The 26,394-nt window shown below is 48.3% G+C and overlaps 1 protein-coding gene across 1 annotated transcript in view; it reads right to left on the reverse strand.

Moving 5' to 3' along the window:
• Positions 1-16,237, reverse strand: part of DYSF (dysferlin) — a 178,296-nt gene extending 162,059 nt beyond the window's left edge. The window contains exon 1 of the mRNA XM_056855187.1: positions 16,150-16,237. Within this exon, the coding sequence (XP_056711165.1) occupies positions 16,150-16,237 (88 nt within the window). The remainder of the gene's footprint in view (positions 1-16,149) is intronic.
• Positions 16,238-26,394: the final 10,157 nt, after the last annotated feature.

Consider the following 26,394-nt stretch of genomic DNA (forward strand, 5'->3'; position numbering starts at 1 on the left):
GTCAGAAGCAACTTGGTGGCACCTAACACTCACCCATCCACCCACACACACACACACACACCAAGTGTATTGTCCTCCAACTTCATCAAGTGCCCCTGAATCATAGTACGTTGGGGAAAAGAGAAAAAAGCTCTCTTTCTCTCTCTACTCTCTTCACTTTGTACATAATTTTTATAAACCTCTATCTTGTCCCCCCTCCTTTTCCAAACTGAAAACTCCCAAACTCTTTAGCCTTTCTTCATAAGAACGATACTCCAGCCCCTTAACCATCTTGGCTGCCCTCTTCTGCCTTTCCCCAGCTCTGCAGGGTCCTTTTTGAGATACGGTGACCAAAACAGCACACTGTCTTCGAAATGAGGACGCACCGTAGACCTGAACTTCGATGGTACAATTTTGGCCGTTTCGTTTTCAAGAAGGGCAAGCACTCATCTCTAGAGACTCTGGACGCTGCATGGGAAGCTGCAGCCGGCCCCCGGCAGGCCCAGAGCCCCACGTTCCATTTCCACTCTGGGTGGGTTTATTGCCCTAAACAGCTGCCCTGGAATGGGTGCGTCTCCCTTCGTCTCCAGGCACCCCGGAAAAAGCACAAGCAGCTGAGACTTCAGGGGAAACAACCACTATTTAGAGCAGGGGTGGGGAACGTCAGGCTCGGGGGCCGTATAAGGCCCGCGAAATCATTTGGTCTGGCCCTTCATGGGTCCTGGCAGATCTCTCGCTCAGAGGGATGATGCCCTGCCTGAATCTCTTGGGCCCAGCTGGGGACACCAGAGCTCAAAAACGAGTCGCTCTCTGCGGCAGACACTCGGAGCCGTCTTCGGTCATGCCTCTTGACCAAATATAGCAGGCTAATTTTTGAGTTGATAATTTTGTATGGCCCACGAATGCTGTTATAAATATCCAGATGGCCCTTGGCAGAAAAAAGGTCTCCCACCCCTGATTTAGAGCCAAGAGTGTGCCATACGCAAGACGGCACTGTGGGGTAGAAGCCGGGGGTGGGGGGAGTTTACAGGGAAGGGGGAGAAGCTGCAGAGAAGGGGAGGGCAGGCTGATGCCAAAGGAAGCCCAGGGAAAGTCTGCAGAAGTGGGACTTAATGCGGGGGGGGGGGAAGCAACTTGGTTGGCTAGGCAGCCCCAGGGTCTTGAGAGCCAGTGTGTTGTAGCAGAAAGAGTGGTGAACTAGGACCCTGAGTGACCTGGGTTCGAATCCTTGCTTCCACCATTGAAGCTTGCTGAGTGACTTTGGGCCCATCACAATCTCTCAGCCTGGCCCACCTCTAGGGTTGCCAACTGCCAGGTAGTAGCAGGAGATCTCCTGCTAATTCAACTGATCTCCAGCCGATAGAGATCAGATCACCTGGAGAAAAATGGCCGCTTTGGCAATTGAACTCTATGGCATTGAAGTCCCTCCCCAAACCCCGCCCTCTTCAGGCTGCACCCCCAAAATCTCCCGCCAGTTGCGAAGAGGGACCTGGCAACCCTACCCACCTCACAGGGCTGTTGTTGTGAGAAAACGGAGGCAGGAAGAACAATGTTCTAAGCCGCTTTTGAGTCCCAACTGGGGAGAAAAGCGGGATATAAATAAACATATGTCTCTTCGGAGATAGTGTTGTGCCGGAAGAGAAACTGAATGAATGCTGTGGATCTTAGACAAGGGGGTGAGCTGAGCAGGGGCCAAGGACCCCCACCACCCCACCCTGATTTGCCAAGAAGGGCAGTTGGCTTGTTCTTCTAAAGAAAGTTCCTGCGCATGGTGGGAGAAAGCAACAGAAATAGCCCCGGAGGATTTCTCTTCCAACACCCATGTGTGCCCCACCCACAGCGGGAGGCTGCAGAGGCCTCTGCGTAGTACAAGAACCTCCGCATGTCCACTGATGTTGAACTGGAGGGGGGAGTCTAACAAGGGTGGCAAGTTGACCAGCTGAAGAGAACTTGCCCTCGAGGCCAATCCACCCCCAGGTGAGTGAAGCACAGACGTCACTGGGGGGGGGGCAGAAAGGGAGGCACCTTTGCAGGACTTCTGGTGGGCTGGAACACAGCTGCTGCCTTTGCTACTTCATGGGGATTCCTTGGAATGGAGAAGAAGCTCTCGTAGGAAGAGCTTCTTCAAGGGGGGTTGGGGGTCGTCCAGGGAGAGGAAACAGGCGGAAAGGAAGGAGAGAAAGGAACAGACATCTTCCAAAAGGGGGAAGGGGCTCGCGAACTGCCTTATACTGAATCACACCCTTGGTCCATCAGAGCCAGGACTGTCTAAGACTGGCTACAGGCCTCTGGGGTTTTAGGCAGACGTCTTACCCATCGCCTACTGCCAAGTTCTTTTAAACTGGAGATGCCAGGGATTGAACCCAGGACCTTCTGCATGCAAAGCCACTGAGCCACGGCCCCTCCCCAAACATGAACATGCACGAAGCTGCCTTCTGCTGAATCAGACCATCCAGGTCAGTGTTGTCTACTCAGACTGGCAGCGGCTCTCTAAGGTCTCAGGCAGAGGTCTTCTGCATCACCTCCTGCCAGCTTTTCCAAACCAGACCTTCTGCAAGCCAAGCGTTGGTTTACCACTGAGCCATGGCCCCTCTCCACAACAACAACCAACACAAAGAAGGACTTTCAAAAAGTTTTTCTTTCTTTCTTTCTTTCTTTCTTTCTTTCTTTCTTTCTTTCTTTCTTTCTTTCTTTCTTTCTTCCCCTCTAGCATAATCTGGTCAGCAACTTGGCTCACAGTGGAGGGAGCCACCCACAGCACCCCTGGATGAGTCACTGGGAAAAACTCCTCAGAGCAGACCAGAAGCAGGTCTCCCAAATAGGATCTTATTGGGGGGGGGGGGGAAGCACAGTTAAAGGGGTTGTGGCACCAGCGGGCATCTGCTCGGCCTGGATGAAGCAGTGTGGGCAGACGGGAGCCCATGAAAACACCAAAGCCTGCTGTTCCTGTGGCCAACTCTGGGTTGGGAAATTCCTGGAGATTTGGGGGTAGACCCTTAGGGGAGCGGGGATTTAAAAAAAAATTTTTTTTGCCACCAAGTCACAGCTGATTTATGGGGACCCCTCATGGGGTTTTCAAGGCAAGAGATGCTCAGAGGTGGTTTGCCATTGCCTGCCTCCAACTCACGACCCGGGACTTCTTTGGCGACTCCCATCTGAATAATAACCAGGGCCGACCCTTCCCAGCTTCTGAGATCTGGCAGGATCAGGCTAGCCCGGGGCTATCCAGGGCAGGGCAGAGATGGGGGGGCCCGAAGCCCTAGAGTCTACCTGCCAATACTGTCAGGGTCTCCCAGGTCTGGAGATGAGCTGTAATCCTGGGAGGTCTCCAGGAGCCACCTGGGGGCGGGCGACCCTAAGGGAGATCCCGAACCCCCCTCCTCCCCCGAGCTGGGTGCAGACGCCCTTTCTGGGGCCGAGCGCGGACCCCCCGCCCCCGGGGCTGGGCTCACCTCGGAAGGTCAGGCTGGCCTGCGGGTCGCTGGGCTTGTCGCCCTTCTCGCCGCCGGGCAGGCTGCAGGCGCGCTGGAGCCGGCAGCGCAGCATGCCTCCCTCCCTCCCTCCGTCCGTCCCTCGCCCGCCGTCCCTGGCCGCCCCTCCGGACAGCAGCCCGGCTCCCGCCGCGCCCCCGCCCGCCCGCCCCGCGCCGCCTCCGGACGCAGCATCAGGACCAGCGGCCGGAGCCTGCAGGGGCGCGGCGCGCCGCCAGGGGGCGCCCAGTTCGCGGCGCCCCAAGGGGTCCAAGCGCCGCGGAGCCGTCCTTCGGGCGCGCCGGCCTCCCTCGCGGGGCTGTTGGGAGGCTCGAATGGAACCGCTTTCCATTCGATCGTCAACTTAATTTACACCTGTCTCCTAATTTCTTTTTTTTGTTATTTTTTTTATTTTAATGTATTCATAAAAGGCGTTCCATTTATCGTTGTTTGGTTTTTGAATATCTTTTTGTAGTGTTTCTGTTAAATGGGCCATTGTAATATTGAGCTCTACAAGGGGGGAGGACTATGCATTTTTTTTACGAATACTTTTTTTTTCTTTTCTTCTGTTAATGAAAAATATTGTTTAATCGAAAGGGTGTTTTTTTTTTGTCTGTTTGTTTTTTCCCTTTTCTTTTTTCCTGTATCCCCACTTAATACTGAAAACCAATAAAAACATTTTTTTTTAAAAAAAGGATGGAACCGCTTTTCCCGTTGCGGGCGACCTGCGCCCCTTGGAGGAAGGGAGGCGACCTGGTGCTTTGCAAGAAGGCGGCGGGGGGATGGGGATGGGGATGGGGGGGGTGCGAGAAGAGCCGGCCCCGTTGGCCGCTTGCGCCACCCGTCTATGAAAACGGAATGCCAGGGCCGGGCAGGTGGTCCCCGCCCCCGAGGGGCTTGCAAGCCAGCGTCTAAAGGGGGGGATGGGGGGGCTGGAAGTGGACGCACGCAGGTCCCGGGCCGCAGGCTTGGTTGCAGCTGCCAAGAAAAAGTGGGGAGAGAAGTTCCAGAATGGTCCTGGGACCAGCTTGTCAGCCTCGATCCAGGTGTAGAGAAATAAACTGGAAGCACCTCTTGCTGTTCCTCGTCTAAACAGATCACGGTGGGCAGCTGTGTTAGTCTGTCGCTAGCGATCGAAAAGAAAAAGAGTCCAGCCGCGCCTTAAAGACTCACAAAATGTACGGCAGGTATCCGAAGAAGTATGCTGTGGCTCACAAGAGCTCACACCCTGCCAGAAATGTTGTGTCTTTAAGGTGCTGCTGGACTCTGGCTACTTTCTATTGCTCACCTAAATAGCTATATCGAACAGGCTTTTTAAAAAGGCATTTTAGGTTGGGGGGCAGGCTCTCAGCTGGGCCCCACAGATTCCAGTGCCGATCACCATTGGTCAAACCAAACTCCCCTCTGGCGCCAGATCCTGTCTCCAGGAGTAGCCGGCCAAGGCCACAGAAATCTCACACGCAGCCCTACCCTGCTGTGTTGGCCCGGCACATGTGAATGGAGGCCTCTGGACAAGGGGTGGGGCTCCATTCTTAGCAGTTACAGCCGATTTCATATGTTTATTATTCTCAAAACCTAAATCTGTTCTAGGTAAAAGGTAAAGGTCCCCTGTGCAAGCAACCGGATCATTCCTGACCCATGGGGTGACGTCACATCCCGATGTTTCCAAGGCAGACTTTGTTTGCAGGGTGGTTTGCCAGTGCCTTCCCCAGTCATCTTCCCTTTACCCCCAGCAAGATGGGTACTCATTTTACTGACCTTGGAAGGATGGAAGGCTGAGTCAACCTTGAGCCGGCTGCCTGAAACCGACTTCTGCTGGGATCAAACTCAGGTTGTGAGCAGAGTTTGGACTGCAGTTTACCACTCTGCGCCACGGGGCTCTTCCAAATCTGTTTTAAAACCACTTAAATATAGTATGTGTCTCAGTATCTGGTTGCAGAGAGTTCCGCAGGCTCTTTGTGCATTAAGTTATGAAGTACTTTTTGTCATACGCACACACACACCTGGCAGCCAATCAGTTCCTACCAAGGACTCCAGAGTCTGCAGTTTTCATAGAAAATGGATAAATACCTTTGTATTCCCCTCCCTCCACACACACACAGGTTTGTGATTTGAGCCCCGAGGTGCAGAGTGGTAAGCTGCAGTACTGCAGTCCAAGCTCTGCTCACAACCTGAGTTCAATCCCAACGGACGTTGGTTTCAGGTAGCCCGCTCAAGGTTAACTCAGCCTCCCATCCTTCCGAGGTTGGTGAAATGAGGACCCATCTTGCTGGGGGTAAAGGGGAGATGACTGGGGAAGGCACTGGCAAACCACCCCGTAAACAAAGTCTGCCTAGGAAACGTCGGATGTGACGTCACCCCACGGGTCAGGAACGACCGGGTGCTTGCATGGGGGACCTTTACCTTTTACTTTTTAAATGCCTGCACTGCCTCAATTTGCATGTGCAAAGGGCAAATCCTGAATTCCCACTCTGGCTCAGCCACTCCCTCTTCAGTGTGAGGAAATTTAGCGCCCCGTGCCTGGTCCTTCTAGTTTTCAGCTTCTTGTCCCCCACCCATGAGCACCCAGAACATGAAAGAGTCTGGTACAGCTCAGGAAAGGAAGGCAGTGTGCACGTTCAGAAGAGGATGCCAAAAATTAGATAGGCAAGCAACATTATCAGGCACATCCAGAAACCACTGTGCCGAGTGGTTTTCTGGATGTGCCTGATAGTGTCACTTGCCTTTCTAATTTTGCCTTGTTTGGGTTTCCAGCATTGCCCGAAACTACAGCTCAAATGGAATTAGGTGACTGACGGGAGGGGGGGGGTTGGGCCATAATCCATGGGAGGAGTGTAGCCTCGGTTGCCTTCCCCTCTTTGCCCCAACCTAGGGTCTGAAGTCCCATCATAAGGTTTTCAAGGTAAAGGTTGGTCAGAAGTGGTTTACCAGTGCGCAGTACTAACCAGGGTTAGCCGTAGTGGCTAACTGTTGTCTGCCATTGTCTACGAAAGATCCTCCACCAGTGTCACTTTCCACTACTGCTGCTGCCCAGTAGCTCCTCTGCCCCCATCCCCATTGGAACTGCCTGTTCTCTTCTGTGGATGTGGCCACTGATCTCTTAAGTGGGTGGATGCATCTTCGTCTGGTGTCTCAGCTGAGACCATTCCGTCTTGAGTGACTCTGCTAGGAATGTATGTGCTGAGTATGTTTAGCCTGAAGAGGAGAAGACTGAGAGGGGATATTATAATGATCTTCAAGTACTTGAAGGGCTGTCACATAGAGGACGGTGGCGAGTTGTTTCTGTTGCCCCAGAAGGTTGGACCAGAACCAACAGGTTAAAATTAAATCAAAAGAGTTTCCATCTAAACATTAAGAAAAACTTTCTAACAGGGCAGTTTCTCAGTGGCTTCCTCAGGAGGTGGGGAGCACTCCTTCCCTGGAAGTGTTTAAGCAGAGGCTAGATGGCCATCTGTCAGCAATGCTGATTCTATGACCTTAGGCAGATGACGAGAGGGAGGGCATCTTGGCCATCTTCTGGGCATGGAGTAGGGGTCACTGGGGGTGTCGGGGGGGAGGTAGTTGTGAATTTCCTGCATTGTCCAGGGGGTTGGACTAGATGACTCTGGTGGTCCCTTCCAACTCTATGATTCTATGATTCTATGAATTTAGTCTAGACCCCTTACGGTATTGCTCTCAGCTTCCCTGACACACACAAACCCCCTCACCACATTAAGGTGTGCATCCAAAATTTTGAAGGACATTGATTCATAGGGTCACCATGAGTTGGAAGCAACTTGATGGCATTTAACACAGAGACAGACACACACACACACACATACATACACAGGGTCTGAAGTCCCCCCTGTAAGGGTGATGCTTCTGCCAGTCACCAGCTGCCAGACCAAAGGACCATCCAGTCCAGAGAGATACGGGAGAGTTTGTCCTCACTCCAGGGCACCTCAGCAATAGGCCTGGGGGAGGGGGTAAAACTTTTAAACATGCTGAACATCTTAAGGGGCTACATCTGGGCCCCTGCCTGCTTCCGAGGCCTCCAACAGACTCTGGCTCTGGCTGTGTTCAGCACTGGCACCAGAACCAGGAAGAGCCAGAATCCAGCCCTCTAGAGAGCCAGCGTGGTGTAGTGGTTAAAAGCGGTGGTTTGGAGCGGTGGACTCTATTCAGGAGAACCAGGTTCAATTCTCCACTCCTCCACAGGAGCAGCGGAGGTTAATCTGGTGAACCGGGTTGGTTTCCTCACTCCTACGCACGAAGCCTGCTGGGTGAGCTTGGGCTAGTCACAGCTCTCTTAGAGCCCACCTACCTCACAGGGAGTCTGTTGTGGGGAGAGGAAGGGAAGGTGATTGTAAGATGGTTTGATTCTTCTGTAAGTGGTAGAGAAAGTTGGCACATAAAAACCAACCCTTCTTCTTCTTCTAGTGGCCAGGTGTCCCAGGCAACTACATATGACCAGGATTTTGGTATGAAAACGTCCCATTAGGCTTCATAAGGAAAGAAATGTGTTAAAAAGATGTTGTGTTATATTACTGCAAAGTGTATAGCATACCTTGACTGTATAAGCTCAAGGCTTACTTGCTATGCTGTAGAATCCAAACTCAGATTCTGCTTCTATAGTCATATAATACAGCTGTCACAGCTGAAGGTCACAGCTTCAGGTGTGCTCATCTGAGTAAGCAAAACATACTGCTTGACAAGGAATGATAGACAAGGTCATATCTACTGACTACTGCAGATGGCAGCCAAGTACATAGTACTGCTTATGCATAAGGCCTACTGACTAACTACTGACTACGTTACGGTTTATTTAGCCAAAGGATTCTAGAACCAAAGTTGACTGGAAATATTCCAGCACATCTACAAGATAACGGCTCTACAAAATATATAAATAGAGACCTTTCTCTGACTACAGGTTAGAGAGGTTCCTGATGGTCTAAACTTATTGACCTATGGACTTCCTCCATCTACCAAAGATGTAAAACCTTGGCAGCCTAATTCTTGTGTGAATTAGGAACAATTATTTATACTTGTCTCTAAGTCTGGAGAACTCTCACAGAGAGAGATATTATACCACACAATCTGTCTTTCTGAGACTGATTGTCTGGAATAACTGTCTGTGCAATGCTTCATTCTAAATATGTGATGAAGACCCTTCATCTAAGGATTGTAAGGGTATTGATCTTACCATATGGTGTCACTGAGAACTTATGGAAGCCATTGGCCTAATATAAGTCCTCACAAGATCTGTCTTATGTACAGACTTCCCAGTTCTGACAGACAAGATGTAAATGCAGCTTTAAGAAGCCCACTACCAGAGCATATTCCAGGGATTTCTCTACACAAGGAGGAAGCACTGAATATACTCTGCAGTCAGTTCTAAGACTAAGGTCTCACAAAGAACTGTCTGACATACACATGCATCACAGCCAACAATGCCTAACACATAGAATTACTCCAATTGGAATACATATAATTGGAATACATGGATGGAGATCCATGGAGCCTTAAGCTCTTAAACTGAACTATACTCGGTACTCTCTAAGATTGGCACTGCCAGAGAGATTGTAGAATAGAGTTTATACTCTACACATAATGTAAAGCTTTACACATAGCTTCAAATACTGATTAATTACAGTATAGCCAAAGCCTTATAGGTGGCTCTTAGCTGTACAGCAATGCTTACAGCAAAGCATACTCAAAGATGGCTTTCACATAGCCTTTTTCAATCTGAACATGGGCTTCAGACCCATAAACCTCAAACATATAGAGACTCTGTGGTCTCATGCCTTCAGTCACAAACAGACTGCTGGGAGAGCTATAGTATCAGCTCTAACATGAAACTATGGAACCAAAGAGATCCCTCCTACCTTTACAATTACTAAAGGCATTGAAATAACAGAGTAATACTTAAAGAATATCTGAAGGAAATCTAACTATTCTAAGTGAACTTATAGAAACCTTACAGAAGCTCTGCAATGACATGACTGGGTAAAGTATGTCTTATATTTGAATAAATTGAAGTGAGATACTTATTCAATGCACTATTTTACAAGATTTCTGTAAACAGTATTATTTCCTGAATGAAATATATACTTGGGAAACTCTCATATAGTCATAGAGATTGTTGATATTGCTAATATTGCTTGCATACATAAGATAGCATTTATAAAAATGCATATATACTATTGAACTAAACAATATAGTTTTTATTTCTGTAACCATTTACATGCATATATTTTATGTGAAATAAATAGTATTTTACTCATGTATTCTTTTCATATTTTTACTGAAGCATTTCAAAAGAAAGTTATCTCGAAAGAGGTGGAAAGTATTGATTCTTGCCTAGTGGGTAACAGGCTGAATAAGATTACATATCCCTTTTCAGGAAGGGGTCGATTCTAAGAGCTTGGTTACTTAAACGGCACAAACCGCTACACAGGGACCACTGGTGGAGGTCAGACTGAAAAACCTGCAAATGAGCTAGCCCCATCTTGTCAGATCTCAGAAGCTAGTACTTGGATGGGAAGTTGAAGAGACCTCTGAACGTCTCTTGCCTTGAAAACCCTACGGCGTTGTCATAAGTCAGTGGCGACTTGAAGGCACTTTCCACCACCAGCAGCTCTCTCAGTCTGTTTAGCAAAACAAAACAGAAGTCCAGGAGCCCCTTAAAGACCAACCACATTTATTTTCAATATGAGCTTTCACCGCTCACTTCTTCAGCTACGTGGAAGTCAAACAAGGAACACTTCATATGGGGAAGATTCAAGGGAGGGGGGGAGTTAAAGCCGAGAGCAAATTCCATCATGAATCATTTAAAAATTGGCCCAGCTCTGCTACAGGGCCACTAAAGCTACAACCCGAAGGCAAAAAAATCAACACGAAGGGAAATCACACGTTACCTTTGCAGCAAGTAGGTATAGTTTCCGAGCGTGTGTGGGGAGGATAATTTTCAAATGGCAAATAGTGAAATTAGAAAGGGTTGTGAAACCCTTGCCTGTCTCGAGCCATTTTACAGCTTCACTGGCTATGCAGGCCCATCCAAAGATAATGGCCCCATCTGTAAAGGGTGCTTCTGCCTGAGACCCAGCCAACTCCTGGGGCCATTCTGACCTCGGCCTTCTTTGCAAATATACAAGCATATTTGAGCAAACAGCCCCCCCCCCTCAAGCCACCATCCAATGTGCGATGCCTGCATCATATTCCCAGACAGTGGCTGCTGCCCCTCCCTCGCCACAACGCTGCATCCCAGTTTAGCTAATTCCAGTTAAAATCTCAGCTTGCTCCTTTCCAAACTGCCTTCAGTTTCTCTTCTGCTTTCTCTTTTTCAAAGGGACAAACCGCCTGCTTCTCTCTCACACACAAAGACACACCACTCCCCCTATAGCACATGGTCCACCTTTACACTAAAATCACCTGCTCAAGAAGCAATCGATGGAAGGGCAAATCCAGAATAGAACAACACAGAGAAGGCATTTCAGCCCTAGGGTTGCCAACTCTGGGTTGGGAAATTCCTGGAGATTTGTGAGTGGAGCCTGGGGAAGGTTGGGTTTTGGGAGAGGAGGGACCTCAAAGGGGTATAATGCCATAGAGCCCCACCCTCCAAAAATGGCCATTTCTCCAGGGAAACTGATCTCTGTTGGCTGGAGATCAATTGTAGTTGTGAGAGATCTCCAGAAGCCACCTGGAGGTTGGCAACCCTATCTAGCACACATGTCCTTCACAAACTCCAATAGAAGGAAAAACAAGCCAGGTACAGAGGAATACTCACCTTGCCAGGAGTTCTTCCAAACATTAGACAGGCTGATAGGAAGCAAGACAGGGTCAAAGCCCCCAGAAGAATCTGGCCCAAATATGATCCAGTATCCCCCATCCCCAGGGAGGACCAGGTCTTGCAAACTGAGGGCTGTGGCCTCCTCGACTGAGTAAAACCATCTCTTGTTGGGTCTTCCTCTTTTCCTGCTGCCTTCAACTTCTCCTAGCATTATTGTCTTTTCCAGTGAGTGGATTTGGGGTGGCTGGGGGAGGTCCAGAGCTACAGAAGCGCGCACACCCCGTGACCCAAAGTCATATGCTGCACAAGACCCCCGTTGAAATGAAAGGTGGTTAGGGTTACCATTGTTTCGATGAAGATAGTATAAGATGACCGCCTGCTGGGTTTATGTTTTCTGTTAGTTATGGGGAGAATCCCCCCCAGTTCTGCAGATGACAATGCTTTCTGGTGGTGACATGAAAATCTTAGCCTTAACAGCTCAAGAATTCTCAAAACATGCTCAAGAGGATGCTCAGTCAGCCCCCCCCCCCAAGAAAAGCTCTAACCTTGCTGGGGAAATGCATTCTATTGCTTAAGTGCTCTGAAAGTTAGGGATTTTTTTCCTGCTGGCTCCTTAGACATGGTTTCAAGGGTAGAGAAAAAGGACCAGCTCCCAACTCGGGAAGAAAACACTGGACTGATCACTTCCCATCTGCAGTTCTTCACCAACACCATGGCCCTTGAGGAGGGTTGCCAGCTGCAAGTCAGGAAATTCCTGGAGATTTGAAGGCAGAGTCTGGTGAGGGCCAGCAAGGATGTGATGCCATAGAAGCCACCCTCCAAAGCTGCCACTTTCCACAGGGGAACTGACCTCTGTAGCCTGGAGATCAGTTGGATCTGATGCCAAACTAATCTCATATCTTTGGTTCTTGTAGGTTATCCGGGCTGTGTAACCGTGGTCTTGGTATTTTCTTTCCTGACGTTTCGCCAGCAGCTGTCCTTCAGTGTTACTCCTCTGAAGATGCCTGCCACAGCTGCTGGCGAAACGTCAGGAAAGAAAATACCAAGACCACGGTTACACAGCCCGGATAACCTACAAGAACCAATGAACTCTGACCGTGAAAGCCTTTGACCATAATCTCATATCTTTTTTTGAAAGAGTGACAAGTATGGTAGATGAAGGGAATGCTGTAGATGTAGTGTACCTTGATTTCAGTAAAGCCTTTGATAAAGTCCCCCATGATCTTCTTGAAACAAAGCTAGTAAAATGTGGGCTGGACACTGCTACTGTTAGGTGGTTTGGTAATTGGTTGACCAACCGAACCCAAAGGGTGCTCATTAATGGCACAACTTCATCCTGGAGAGGAGTGACCAGTGGGGTGCCAAAGGGGTCTGTCCTGGGACTGGTACTATTTAATATTTTAATAAATAACTTGGATGATGGAATACAGGATATGCTAATCACATTTGTAGATGACATCAAGTTGGTAGGGGTAGTTAACACCCCAGAGGATAGGGTCAGCGTTCACAATGACCTTGATAGACTGGAGAGCTGGCCCATAAGCAATAAAATGGATTTCAGTAGGAAGAAGTGTAAGGTACTTCACCTAGGCAGAAACAACATAAGGCACAGGTATAGGATGGGGGAGAGTTGGCTTGACAACAGTACATGTGAAAGCGATCTGGGAGTCTTTGTAGACCACAAACTGAACATGAGTCAACAGTGTGATATGGCGACTAAGAAGGCCAATGCAATTCTGGGCTGCATCAATAGGAGCATTGTATCTAGATCAAGGGAAGTAATACTACCACTGTATTCTGCATTGGTCAGACCTCACTTGGAATACTGTGTCCAGTTTTGGGCTCCACAATTTAAAAAGGATGTTGACAAGTTGGAGCGTGTCCAGAGGAGGGCGACCAGAATAGTCAAAGGTCTGGAATCCATGCCCTATGAGGAGAGACTTAGGGAGTTGGGTTTGTTTAGTTTGGAGAAGAGAAGGTTGAGGGGAGACATGATAGCCATGTTTAAATATCTGAAGGGATGTCATGTTGATGAGGGAACTAGCTTGTTCTCTGTTGCTCCAGAGACTAAAACACGGAGTAATGGATTTAAACTAGTAGAAAAGCGATTCCACCTAAACATTAGGAAGAACTTTCTGACGGTGAGGGCTGTTCGATGGTGGAATGCGCTGCCTCGGAGGGTGGTGAAGTCCCCGTCTTTGGAGGTCTTTAAGCAGAGGCTGGATGGCCATCTGTCGGGAGTGCTTTGATTGTGGGATCCTGCATGGTGGTGGGAGGGTTGGGGTCACTGGGGATGTGTGTGGGGGGTAGTTGTTAATTTCCTGCATTGGGCAGGGGGTTGGACTAGATGATCCTGGTGGTCCCTTCCAACTCTATGATTCTATGGAATTCCATGGTAACTCCAAGGCCCACCTGGAGGTTGGCAACCCTACAAGTTAGGCCACACTTAGGCGCCACATGGCCCAGTGCCCTGCACACCATTCCAGCCCCACCTCAAACAGGTGCTTAGGCTGGCAGACAAGATGCTGCTGGGTGGCGAGGGGGTGCTCTATAAATAGAGTTTGAGGGCAGAGGTTACAGTTCCCAGCTGCCGTTTGGAGCATAAGAAATGGGCTGGGTTCCATTGCTGGTCCATCCTGGCTCACTGTTGACTACTGGGCCCCAGGCAGAGAAGGGTCTTTCCCAGCACCTGTTCCCAGACATCCTTCAATCGGACAGGACTCAGAAGGTGCCAGAAAGCAGAGCTCATGCCTTACTGCTGAGCCACAGCCCTTCCCCAAATGCAACAGGCACAACGGACAGCTGTTGAACCCATGAAGCTGCCTTAGGCTGAGCCCGACCCTTGGTTCTTCCAGCTCAATATTGTCTGCTCTCACTGGCAGCAAAGCCTCAAGATCTTTCCTAACACCTGCGACTGGAGATGTGCCAGGGACTGGCCCTGGTACCTCCTGCATGCAAAGCAGGGGCTCTGGCAGTCAGCTACAGGCCCTTACTCTTTGCTGTGCCTTCCACAGCTCATGGTGCCAAATGAACCATGTTGAAAATCCTGGTGCTTATTCTTTTGAGGGGGGTGGGTTATAGGACAAGTGTAGGGATGGCAGCCTCCATGTGGGGACTGGGAATCTCCTGGAATTAGTCCCCCTGGATAAAATGGATGCTTTGGAGGGGTGGACTCCGTGGCATTGTACCCCACTGAGGCCCCTGTCCTCCCCAGGCTCCACCCCCAAATCTCCAGGAGTTGCCCAGACTCTACTCTGCCATCCCCTGCTGGTGGCCAGGGGGGACCTGGCAACCCTAAAGCATGGATAGCAGCTGTGCAGGAGTCCCAGTCCACCGACCCAGAGGGTCCGCTGGAAGTCAGTGGCTCCTGACTGGAGAGCAGGAAGCCACACTAAGGTATTCTCCCAACATGTAACATCAGCTGGTCCCTCTTTGGCTCATCTTCATAGGGTTGCCAGATCTGGGTTGGGAAATTCCTGGAGTTTTGATGGGAGAGGGGAGGGACCTTGTCCAGGTACTACTGATGAGAGAAACAAGTGAGGTGAGGGGAGAGACAAAGAGCAGCAACAGAGATCCTCTCTTTGCAGCAGCCAAAAAGAGAACCGAGGGAGCAGCGCCCCTAGTCCCCCTGGTCATGTGACAGTTTTGGTGGGAAAGCCCCAGAGGGAGGAGAGGCGCTCTTCGTCTACTAGAAGTATGCGGAAATCTTTTCTGCAGCCTGAGCACCCCCAGACACCCCCCCATGTGGGACTGCACAGAAGCCACAAGGCTGAATCAGCACTGATCTCCAGACTAGAGAGATCAGCTCCTTTTGGAAAAATGGCTGCCCAAGAGGGTGGGACCCTGCGGCACTGTACCCCACTGAGGTCCCTCCCCTACCTAGGCTCTGCTCTCAAGCCTCCTGGAATTTCCCCACCCAGAGTTGGCAACCCTAAGGCCATGCCTAATTTGGGCCTCAAGGTGTTTGAAATGTTGGTGGGATTGTATGTCCAGTGGCTCTTTTTCTTTCTGACCCTGAGTCCTGGTCCAGCATGCAGGATCTGGCCATGGGGTTTCCTTTCTCACAAAGAAACACAGAGGTGTGGCTCCTTCTGTCCTTAGGGTTGCCAGGTCCCTCCTCACCACCGGCGGGAGGTTTGGGGGCGGAGCCTGAGGAGGGCTGGGTTTGGGGAGGAACTTCAATGTCATAGAGTCCAATTGCCAAAGCGGCCACTTTCTCCAGGTGAACTGATCTCTATCGGCTGGAGATCAGTTGTAGTAGCGGGAGATTTCCAGCTAGTACCTGGAGGTTGGCAACCCTATCTATCCTGTAAGTGGTCTGGCACTGCAGTAGGGTTGCCAACATCCAGCCAGGGCCTAGTGATCTCTTGGAATTACAGCTCATCTCCAGACCACAGAGATCAGTTCCCCTGGAGAAAACAGCTGCTTTGGAGAGTGGACTCTGGGGCATTCTGCCCTGCTGAGGTCCCACACTGCCCTTCCCAGGCTCTGCCCCCAAATCGCCAGAAATTTCTCAACCCAGAGTTGGCAACCCTAGTCTGAATGGATTTATTTAAAATCCTCACCCTAGCAAAGTTCACACCACTCTTAGGGGCAAAGTCTTCAGCTCTCCCTGCAAGGCAAAGTGGAGAATACACTTTGGAAACCCCCCCCTTCAGAGTGGGACAATGAACTGAATAAAAAGCTCAAGCCACACCTCTCCGGGGATTTGGCATGTTTATATTGATTGCTTGCCTGGCATTTTGCAGTCTGCAAATAAAAGCAGCGGAGATCAGAATTCCCTTTGGCTTTCATCTGCTGATGGGATGAAGGAAAGAGCCAAGCGTCTCCCCCAAAGTCCCCTCTGAGGTTTTAGAGTACTGCACCCCACCCCCCAGGCCCTTCTTGCCTTGGTGGCTCCCCTAGCTGAAAACTCATCTTGCCTCTTCTTACCTTCAAATACCACGGAGCAATAAGCATCGCTAATGTCCGTGTCTGGAGTCTGGACGTTCTGCGCATGGAGGACGAAAACCCGCAACATTCTGCCTGGCTGCGGAGGGGCAGCCCTCCCTGCCTCCGGTCCGGCTCTCTGGACAGTCTCCCTCCGGCTCCTGAGCCAGATGAGCCGGACTTGGCACACTGCTCCAGTGACGGGCGAGTAGCTCTTAAAGGGGAACCAACCCACGGCCAGTGAGAAAGCTCTTTGGAATAAAGAGCTGCTGGAGGGTCCATTATCCCATCACACACTCGTGCATTTGGGCAGGTTCAAATCCTTCAGTGGCTGAGTTCTAACACCAAGAATCATTACGATGGGTAGCAGTGTTAGTCATTCACTAGCAATAGAAAAGAGCAAGAGTCCTGTAGCACCTTAAAGCATGGGTTCTCAACAAGGGGGGAGGAATTCCCCCCTGGGGGGGATTTTAGGGTTTCAGGGGGGGATTTGGTCCATTGTGATATCCTATAGATTATGTACACTTTGTAAAACTGTAGTTTGTTTTTTTGAGTTAGGCTATCTTGGGAAGGGGGGGATTATATTCTGAACAATGGTGAAAGAGGGGAATGCAGCAAAAAAGGTTGAGAACCACTGCCTTAAAGACTAACAAAATTTCTGGCAGGGTAGGAGCTTTCGTAAGCTCACTACTTTAGATACCAAGAATCGTTCTAACCGTGTTGTCAGTGATAGCACCTCTCTGCACTGAACATCTTTTGTTCCTGTGAATATCAAAAACATTTTTTCTCCCAAAAGGGTAATTCGGGTTCACTTTACACCTTGAACAATGAGTCTCTGCCCTTCTAATCTTAACCAGAACAAATTCAACAGGCAACAGAACTGTAAACAAGGAATGTCTGAGCCATTGAGATCGAACCCAGTCGGTGTGTGGCTCTCATACTCGAGAAGAGCTCTTTCCAGTATCAATATCCAGTATATATTCATACTTGGAATGTGTTTTGTACTGCTATTTATGCTACATTTATAAATACACTACATCAAATGACACTGAGATGGGACCTGCAGGCTTTATGGCTCCCATAGAGGTAACCCTGTCCTGATCTATGAAATTTCATGCTACAGTGACAGTATGGAGTTCAGACATGCATACGTTACCTAAAGATGGCAACATAAAGCAAAAATTGGCACATGTAAACAGCCAGTTTACAGCAAAGAGGGCACAGAGAGGCCAGGGTAGGGTAGCCCGCTATTGTGAAAGACCTCCTGCCCTGGAGCTCTGGTTGCCCGTCACCACTTGGTAGGAAAGGAAAATGGGGGAGGGGCGGGAATAGGTGTTTTGCCAATACCACATCACTTCCAGCAGGAACTGAGAAATGACATCATTGTGCCAGAGCAAGGCTCTAGGATTTCACCAAAACTCTATGGTAAAACCAAATTCACGCTAGAAGTGATACTATGACATCACTGTGATTTGCACTTGTAGTTAGAAGTCCAAGCTCCAAAACAGAAGGGCAAATCCGGAAAGCACCAGCCAGGTCTCAGTCCAAGGTCAGTGGTAAATCCAAGAAACAAAGTCCAAATCCAGTCCAAACTCTAAGGTGTAGAAGAACAGCAGGTTCACAAGGGTTGAGGACAAGTTGTTTCCACGCTGGTTCACCCAGAGTTCACTTCTGCATAGGTTCTTGGACTCACGTTTGCCCCGTCTTGACTCGGTTGTTCCTTGGAGTTCTGCATGAGTTTTCCGTCCATTAGAGATGACCTTGCGGCCAGCCCTCACAATGTCCGGGTCGTCCCATTCCTCTGTTATCCTGACTCTTCCTTCCCCCCTGAGCTCAGCCTGGCAGAAGGCAAAGCACTGGACACAAAATTTTTCTTTCTCTCACAGCCAATCACAAAGCAGTGTGTAAAGAGGTGGGGATTCAAATGCTTCTTGCTTCCTGAGCAAAAGAAAGGCTTTTTAAAACCAAGGCTTGGATTTCTCCCCGCCCTTTGCCCCCCCCCTTGACGGAGAATCCCCTCTGCCGTACTCCACTTGCCATTTGAATGCCCCCTTCCAGGTTGGCCACTAACCCCCCCGGCCACCCTGCGCCAACCTTCCCTCATTCTCCTCTGTGCTCTCTCTTGCCTTCCATGACAGTCCCATCAGAAGCTTTTGAGATACACTGCCCCTGGCCACACAAAAGCTCCATTAAGCTGGGTCTCTCACTGTTGTTTCGACAGGTCGGTTTTTAAGATTAATAAGAAATTGCACATTGAATTGTCCCTATGACAACATGCCAGAATCCTCTGATGAGGGTCATTGAGTCATCTAGACAGACAACCAGCAATATTTTGAAGTCTAATTCTTTCACTAACAGATCTCTATCTATGCCCAAAAAATTTAAAAAATTTGCCCAGCCAATTAGATGTCCAACGGCCAATCAGAAGCCCCATTTGGCGACAGTCCCACCTGGCTCTGCTCACCTTCTAGGAACACTTGGTGGGTATTGCTGGGCACCATGGCACCATACTAAGGACCCCTGCTCTAGCCCAACACTCTAACCACTACATTACCATGGCTGTCAAATATTTTAGATGGGGACTAAGAGAGAGTAGAGATTGGTTTGCCTAAGGCAACCGAGTGTGAATGTGGTGGGATGAGAACTGGGTATCTTGCAAAACACCATGAGATGCAAGAACTATGAGGTTCCTATTTAAAACTCAAACATAACCAAGATAAGCACATAGTGATTGGTCACAACAGAAACAACTGGTGACCGTATTCAAGCTTCACAAATAAAAAGTCACAGACAGCTCTAATTGCATTTCATAGTCCTTTAATTCTACTATTTACATTTTTCTCTACAATTGTGTGTGTGCATGCTGGGATCCACTCTGGCCACAATCCGTACGGTCCTCACTTCCTCGTGGCTGCTTTTTTTAAGACCACGTAACACGTGGAGCTCCACTCATGCATCGTTTAATCCATGTCAAAGTCAAACTAAGAAGCTACTCTAATACCTTGTGGAAATAATAACCATGTCATCCTGCGAATGTGTCCACAGACACTTTCCACACCTTTTCCAATAATTTAGAGCGGATGTATCTATACAACCCAAATACAGCAACTGCGTTTTCCACATTTTTGCCCTGGGACATCTAAATAATGAAACTGCTCAAAGGAATGTCTGCATACACTGATCACGTCTTGTTTTGAAACAAGGCTCTGAGTTTCTGTGGGAAGCGCATCAACACAGCATGTGTACTGTGGAAAGATTCTGTTGCATCTCATAAGAACATAAGAAAGGCCCTGCTGGATCAGACCAAGGCCCATCAAGCCCAAAGAGCGGAAGAATCAGTCATGGAAGGGGAGGCCAAGGGCTGGGCTACCTCCCCCAGTCTCTCCCCTTGGCTGGCTTTTCCCCCTCTCTCTGAACTCTAGCTCTTTGCAGATGCCTCTGCTGGCTGCTGTGACTGACGGCCCCTTTAACCTTACTGTGACTTACCTGCTATGGTGAAACTATGGTAACATTACCACCAGCCCTCCAGGGCAGAGGCCCACCAGGAAATGTCCCAGTGAGAGAAAAGGCCAGTGCGCCCAAATGAAAGTTTAGAGATCCTGTGAAATTTCAGTTGGTTAGGATTCTGCAGATCACCCTCTGTGGATTTTGGGGGAAAACGTCAAAACGGAGCTCTAGCAAAATATCTTTCCCCCAACATTTCAGTTATGCAGGGAGGGGGGTGTCATGGATGAGAAATCATTTGTCTTAGGAAAAAGACACCCCTATCTGGGCTCCATCATAAAATGCCTCAACTTACACCCAGGAAAGGAGGCAGTGGAGCAAAACTCTACGGTTGGAGACAGATCACGATGGGGAGCTATGTTAGTCTGTCACTAGCAACAGAAAAAAGCAAGAGTCCAGTAGCACCTTAAAGACTAACAAAATTTCCTGCAGGGTATGAGATTCCGTGAGCCTCAGCTGCGGCTCACGAAATCTCCTACCCTGCCGGAAATTTTGTTAGTCTTTAAGGTGCTACTGGACTCTTGCTTTTTTCTAACACTGTAAGGATGGATAACTCAGGTTTTGTGGCAATTGGGGAGCCGAGCCCAATCTGCCTGGGTACTCCCCGCTGGCTTGGTCTTCGCCTCTGACCCCCCACCAAGCCGTGCTCAGGTTGACGCCCAAACTGTCCTCCTTTGCATAGTTCCAAGATTTGCTTTGGGTTCCCTGGCTGCCTCGATGCTTAGGATTCGCCCCAGAAGCATCACCTCTCTGGACCTCTGCTGACAGGTGATTATGAGCCTCTGGGCTTGCTCAGGTTGACACCCAAACTGTCCTCCTTTGCATAGTTCCCTGGCTGCCTTGATGCTTAGGATTCGCCCCGGATCACCTCTCTGGACCTCAGCTGAGAGGTGATTATGAGCCTCTGGGCTTGCTCTCCAGCCCCCCCCCACTTCTCTTTTCTGAGCGACGTTTACTGCACAAATGGGGGGGTTGGGCGTACTAGTGCTTTGTGCAGCATTCTTGTTTGCAGGCCACTTTTAAAAAAACATCATTTCTGCACGCAAGATAAGGTCATGATGATAACTGATTTATTGGACTTCATGGAGATTTGGGGAGGGGAGGGGGCGCGTAATGCTGAGACTGCCTGCGAAGACTTCTTCTGCGCTGCCTCTTCCTGTGCCCAGTCTGACGTTCAACACCCTAGTCAAAGGGGAGGAATATATCCTCTACTCCGGCCCAATAAACTGGACACTGCAAACCTGACACCGGCAGCAGCAAAGCTGCCTCTCTCTCTGCTCTTCCTCAGCCGGGAGAAATCCTGTTCCAATGTATTAACATTGTATTCCAGATCAAAATGTTTCCTGAAACATACTTACATGTGTGGAGAGCTGGAACTACCCTCGGCAGCGTCTACCTTTCTTGGGCTATCAAGAATGCAAGTGAGCAAGAATCCCATTTTTAACGTCCTCCAAAAATATGTCAAGACCGCGACAAGAGAGATTCTCTCCATCTATGTAAAAATCAGGGTCTGTGTGCAAAATAGCAGGGTGCTCGATCACCGCACCCCCGAGAGTGCTGATGAACTGCCCCAGCTCAAGGTTCACCATGGTGCGCACCCGGTTCACTGTGCGAGATCCGGCCTTGCCGAACCCACGCCTCCGTAGCAGGACGTTGGACCACAGTATCCGGACTTGGGGGAAAAGTTCCTTCACTAGCACCAGTTCCTTTTTGATGGTACAACTTAACTCAGCCCCACGGCTGCACTCCAAGTCATTCTCACCCAGATGAACGATCAGCACATCCGGGGCCTGATTCTCAGCTGCCAGGTTCTGTATGGTGGGCACAAGCTGAGTCCAGCTCAGGTCTTCCTTACCGTGCCACTCCAGAATGAAGCCCTCCTCCAGGCCCAGCTGAGAGCCCGCTTCGCTGCTGGATGCTTGCTTCTCAGCAGCGATGACCACGGACTGCCCACAAATCCACACTCGCTGCTTAGAGGCTTCTTTGGGATTTCCTGCAGAGTGATAAAGAGTGGAGGAAAAAGCCAGAAGGTTACTTTGTGCCAAACCCTCATGCTTCTGGAATCACCCAACCACACATGTGTATGCCACAGGGTGCCTGAGCTTGCAAGGCTGCGTGCCACCCCATACCCTGCAAAAGCATGGCGACTGGGTGAAAGCTAAGCGGGTAAGAACCCCTTTGCTTCACTGGAGTCAGTGAAGCAGGTAAGGACCCCTTTGCTTCACTCTGCAGAGACTTCCTTGGAGGTCTCCCTTCCAAGTACCGACCTAGCCTAGCTCCCAAGATTTCATGAGAGCCGGCTATACCATAACATTTTCCCTCCTAACATCTGTCTATATGGAATGTTTGATGAAGGAACTGAACTTTCAACCCCAGTGTCACCCCTTTCTCTGTGTTCCCAAGAAGGACCAGAAGAGAACGTCTAACACACAACATTCACACATCCACCAATTACTCACCTGAGCAATGACAAAGAACACTTCCATCTACCAGTTCCTGCTCCAGATCTTCCTTCTCCATCTTGCAGCCTCTAGACATTCCTGGCTGGGGATTTGGACTGTACGTATGGGAATATTCTGCCTTACTTCTCATGGGCTGGGAACTGTCAGCGTCCTCTCCTGCAATGCAAATCAAAATAAAGAATACAATAAAGTACCCCATATTACTCTTTAGCTTCTGTCCAAAAGCAAGGTTCAAGGGAATGTTTATCACAGGACAATCTCCCTCCACATAGACAGCTCCCCACCCCACACACACTCATCAGGAAAAAAACCCATCAACAATTATTCACCTGGGCAAGGAGGGATGCTTCCATCTACCAGCTCCTGCTCCACATCTTCCTTCTCAGTCTTGCAGCTTCCAGACGCTCCTGGCAGGGGACTTGGACTGGCCATACAGGTGTTTTCTGCCTTGCTGCTCACAGGCTGGGAGCTGACAGCGTCCTCTCCTTGAAGGCAAATCAAAATAGTGAAATAAAGAACAGAAGAATTCCATTGCAGCATTCAGTTCAACATGAATAAAGACAGTGAACCTGATTAATGCTGTTACCTACAGATTAGAATTACAGGTGTGCTGCCTCCACACCTGTAAGGTCTACTGAGCGCTAGAAAACACCAAGGCCATTTACACATGGCCGTCTTGTCTCCCTTTTCTCCTGCGAATGTAGCACGCATGGTTGGCGCCCGGCTGTGGGATCGACCCACCCATTTCTGGGATGTCAGCAGGTTTTAAAAGTCCTGCGTTGTCCCGATTTAAATGGGTGTCTCGCTACAGCCACCCCCAGCACCAGCAGGTGTTTCAGCCCATCTCAGTGCAGCCTGCTGGTTGCCGGGTGGAGGTTTGCAGTGGCTGGAAGTGTGCAGCCCTGGCACCAGAAGGAGGTGCTGCCACCAATGGCGCTGGAAGGAGTTGCTGCTGCCACTTTGCCTCTGAGGTGGGCTGAGACACCAGCTGGTGCTGGGGGGGCACAGAGAAGGGCGCAGGAGTGGGTGGGGGGAGAGGGGGGGAGAGATGCATTGAAGCGGGTCAGTGCCTTTTGAGTGACTAAGCTCTTAGAATTGACCCCTTCCTGAGAAGTGGTATGTTATCTTATTCAGCTAGTCACCTACTAAGCAGGACTCAACTACTTTACTCACTTAAAAAAGCAAGTCTTTTTACTGATGTACTTCCAGTAAGTATGTGTATATGCAAGTTACAAAGTCTTAATGTTCAGTAATAATGTATGGTTACAATGTATACTGTAAAGCAAGCAAGTTCTACATACTATTCAGTTTTAAAATCCAACACTTAAAATATAACAGTCAAATAAGTCTGATTTAGTTCAAAGTATCTAATTCACACTCTAGAATAATATATTTGTAAAGCCATACATACCAACAGCCTCTTCTTGAGACCCTCTGAGAGAGGTCTCAAGTACTAGCCTTTCTGTGCCTGTACTTATACTGTTTCAGTCACCTTATGGATGTGAAACCATTTCTCAAGGTATGTGAAACTGTCTCTCAATGTAAGTGAAACTGTCCTTCAATCAAGAAACAGTTTTACTGCACATGCTCAGTAGCTTCCTATTCCATTCCCTTATTTGGACTTCCTCTTTCAGGAGACTATTTTGCTAACTATAAACAGTTTTAAGCTTTATCATCACTCTATATATTCAATTTTAGTATCATTCTCATCTACAGGAAAATACATTTCATTTGAACCCATTCATTAGGTTCTAGCATCTAGCATTCATGTTTAAATCATAAAACACAATTATAGTTTACATAACAACATTATCAGTATCACATGAGTAGATAGAGAGCATATCTGCATGTGAAGTCATTGGAATCTGACATTCAGCTTCTGCTTTTCAATAACTATATAGGACATGAGAAACCGATTCTTATTCCAGCAGTTATATAGGACATGGGAAATCATTTCTCATTCCAGCAGTCATATAAGTCATGAGAAACCGTTTCTCATCTGGGAAGGTCTTTGGTAATAATAGAATAGAATGTTGCTGGAAAATTACTGAAGCCTCTGATAGAGTAATAGAAGCAGAAGCCTCTTGCATAGAATATTCTGCTTCCTCTTAAAAGGAAATTAAACCTCTTTATATATCTTTTGCAGCTTGTATGTGTAGTTGTGTTATATTCTGAATAATTCTGCATATGTACAACATAAATACCATTTTCACGTGCTCCAATATGTCAAAGCCTGTAACAGCATGGATCCGGGAGGCAGAAAGGAGCTGCTGCCACTGCCCCATTTGTTTGTCCCTGTCCCCATGCGTTCAGTTTTTTGAACGCGGGGTGATAAAACGTGAGACAGGACAGGGACAAACCAATTAGATTACAGCCATGCATAAATGGCCCGAGAGATGGTCCTGGATCTCTTGAACTTTTTATAAGGAGGAAGGCATATGATTAAACGGGTGAATGCAAACCCCCATATTACTCTTTAGATTAGGTCCAAAAGCAGGACCTCAAGGAAATATTTATCACAGAATAATCTCCCTCCACATAGACAGCTATAGTTACCCCCCACACACACACTAATCACACAAAAAAACCATCAGCAATTACTCATGAGGCAGATCAATTGCTGTGGTAAGTGGCTATGTTTCTAGATCTTGTATTTCACTAAAAATACATTATCTTGCTTAACCAGCCACTTCAAGCAATGACACAACTTTGAATTGTGTTAGAATTCCTTTTTATTGTTAATGCTTCAATACTATTAACAGAAAAGTAAACAAAACCCACTAATATATATGGAATATATGAAAATTAGATTACATGATTCTAACAAACTATCACAGATCTGAAATACAGTAAAAATTACAATGAAAAATGCAATCAAATTACATACCCTTCAATGTGTCATACCAGGAATAATTCTCAGACAGACAGCACGCAAGCATGCCTGGCAAAGAATTCCCGACCTCTTACAATCTTAAGTGCCTTTATATACTCTTCCAGAGGTTACTTGTTATGAGAACAAATGAGAATTGTTTTGAGAATCAGTAAGAAATTGTTCCTCTTCTGGATGCACACCTTAACGTGGTGAGGGGGTTTGTGAGTGTCAGGGAAGCTGAGAGCAATACCGTAAGGGGTCTAGACTCTATCAAGAGACTAAACTCCTAGCAGAATCACTCAAGACGGAATGGTCACAGCTGAGACACCAGACGAAGATGCATCCACCCCCTTAAGGGATCAATGGCCACATCCGCAGAAGAGAACAGGCAGTTCCAATGGGGATGGGGGTAGAGGAATCCCTGAAGGTTAGCTACTGGGCAGCAGCAGTAGTGGAAGGTGACACTGGCGGAAGATCTTTCGTAGACAACGGCAGTGCCACTACGGCTAACTCTGGTTAGTACTGCGCAGAAGAAGGCACTGGTAAACCACTTCTGACCAACCTTTACCTTGAAAAACCTATGATGAGACAATCCAAAATGAAAAAAGACATCGTGCTGGAAGATGGGACCCCCAGGTCAGATGGCACTCAATCTGCTACTGGGGTAGAGCAGAGGACAAGTACGAATAGTGTTGTTCTTAATGATGCGATTGGCCTAAAGCCGAAAGGACGTTCAGTGGTTGACATGAATAGATGCAAAAGGAAAGTCCGAAGCTGTTCGACGCATATAATAGGAACATGGAATGTGAGAAGCATGAATCAGGGTAAGCTTGAAATTGTTAAACAAGAAATGGAACGTATGGACATTTCAGTCCTGGGAGTAAGTGAATTAAAGTGGACTGGATTAGGACATTTTCAATCAGAAAATTACAAAGTGTTTTATTCAGGGAATGACAAAAAGTGAAGAAACGGAGTTGCTTTAATAGTGAGGCAAGATGTAGCAAAGGCAGTCAGGAGCTATAATGCAAAGTCTGACCGAATAATATCAATCAGACTTCAGGGAAAGCCGATCAACATAAGCATCCTTCAAGTTTATGCCCCAACTACAGATGCTGATGAGGAAGAAACTGAAAGTTTTTATGCCAGTGTTCAGGAAGAAATTGATCACACACCTAAACAAGATATGCTGATAATCATAGGTGATTGGAACACAAAAGTAGGAAACAAAGCAGAATCAAATGTTGTTGGCAGATTTGGGCTAGGAGCACGGAATGAAGCAGGAGAATGCCTCGTAGAATTCTGTGAAGACAACAATCTGTTCATTGCAAACACATGTTTCAGGCAACCAAATAGACGATTGTATACATAGACATCACCAGACGGCCAGTATAGAAATCAAATAGATTATAT

The sequence above is a fragment of the Euleptes europaea genome, chromosome 9 (assembly GCF_029931775.1).
Source record: "Euleptes europaea isolate rEulEur1 chromosome 9, rEulEur1.hap1, whole genome shotgun sequence".
In the NCBI taxonomy this organism is placed as follows: domain Eukaryota; kingdom Metazoa; phylum Chordata; class Lepidosauria; order Squamata; family Sphaerodactylidae; genus Euleptes; species Euleptes europaea.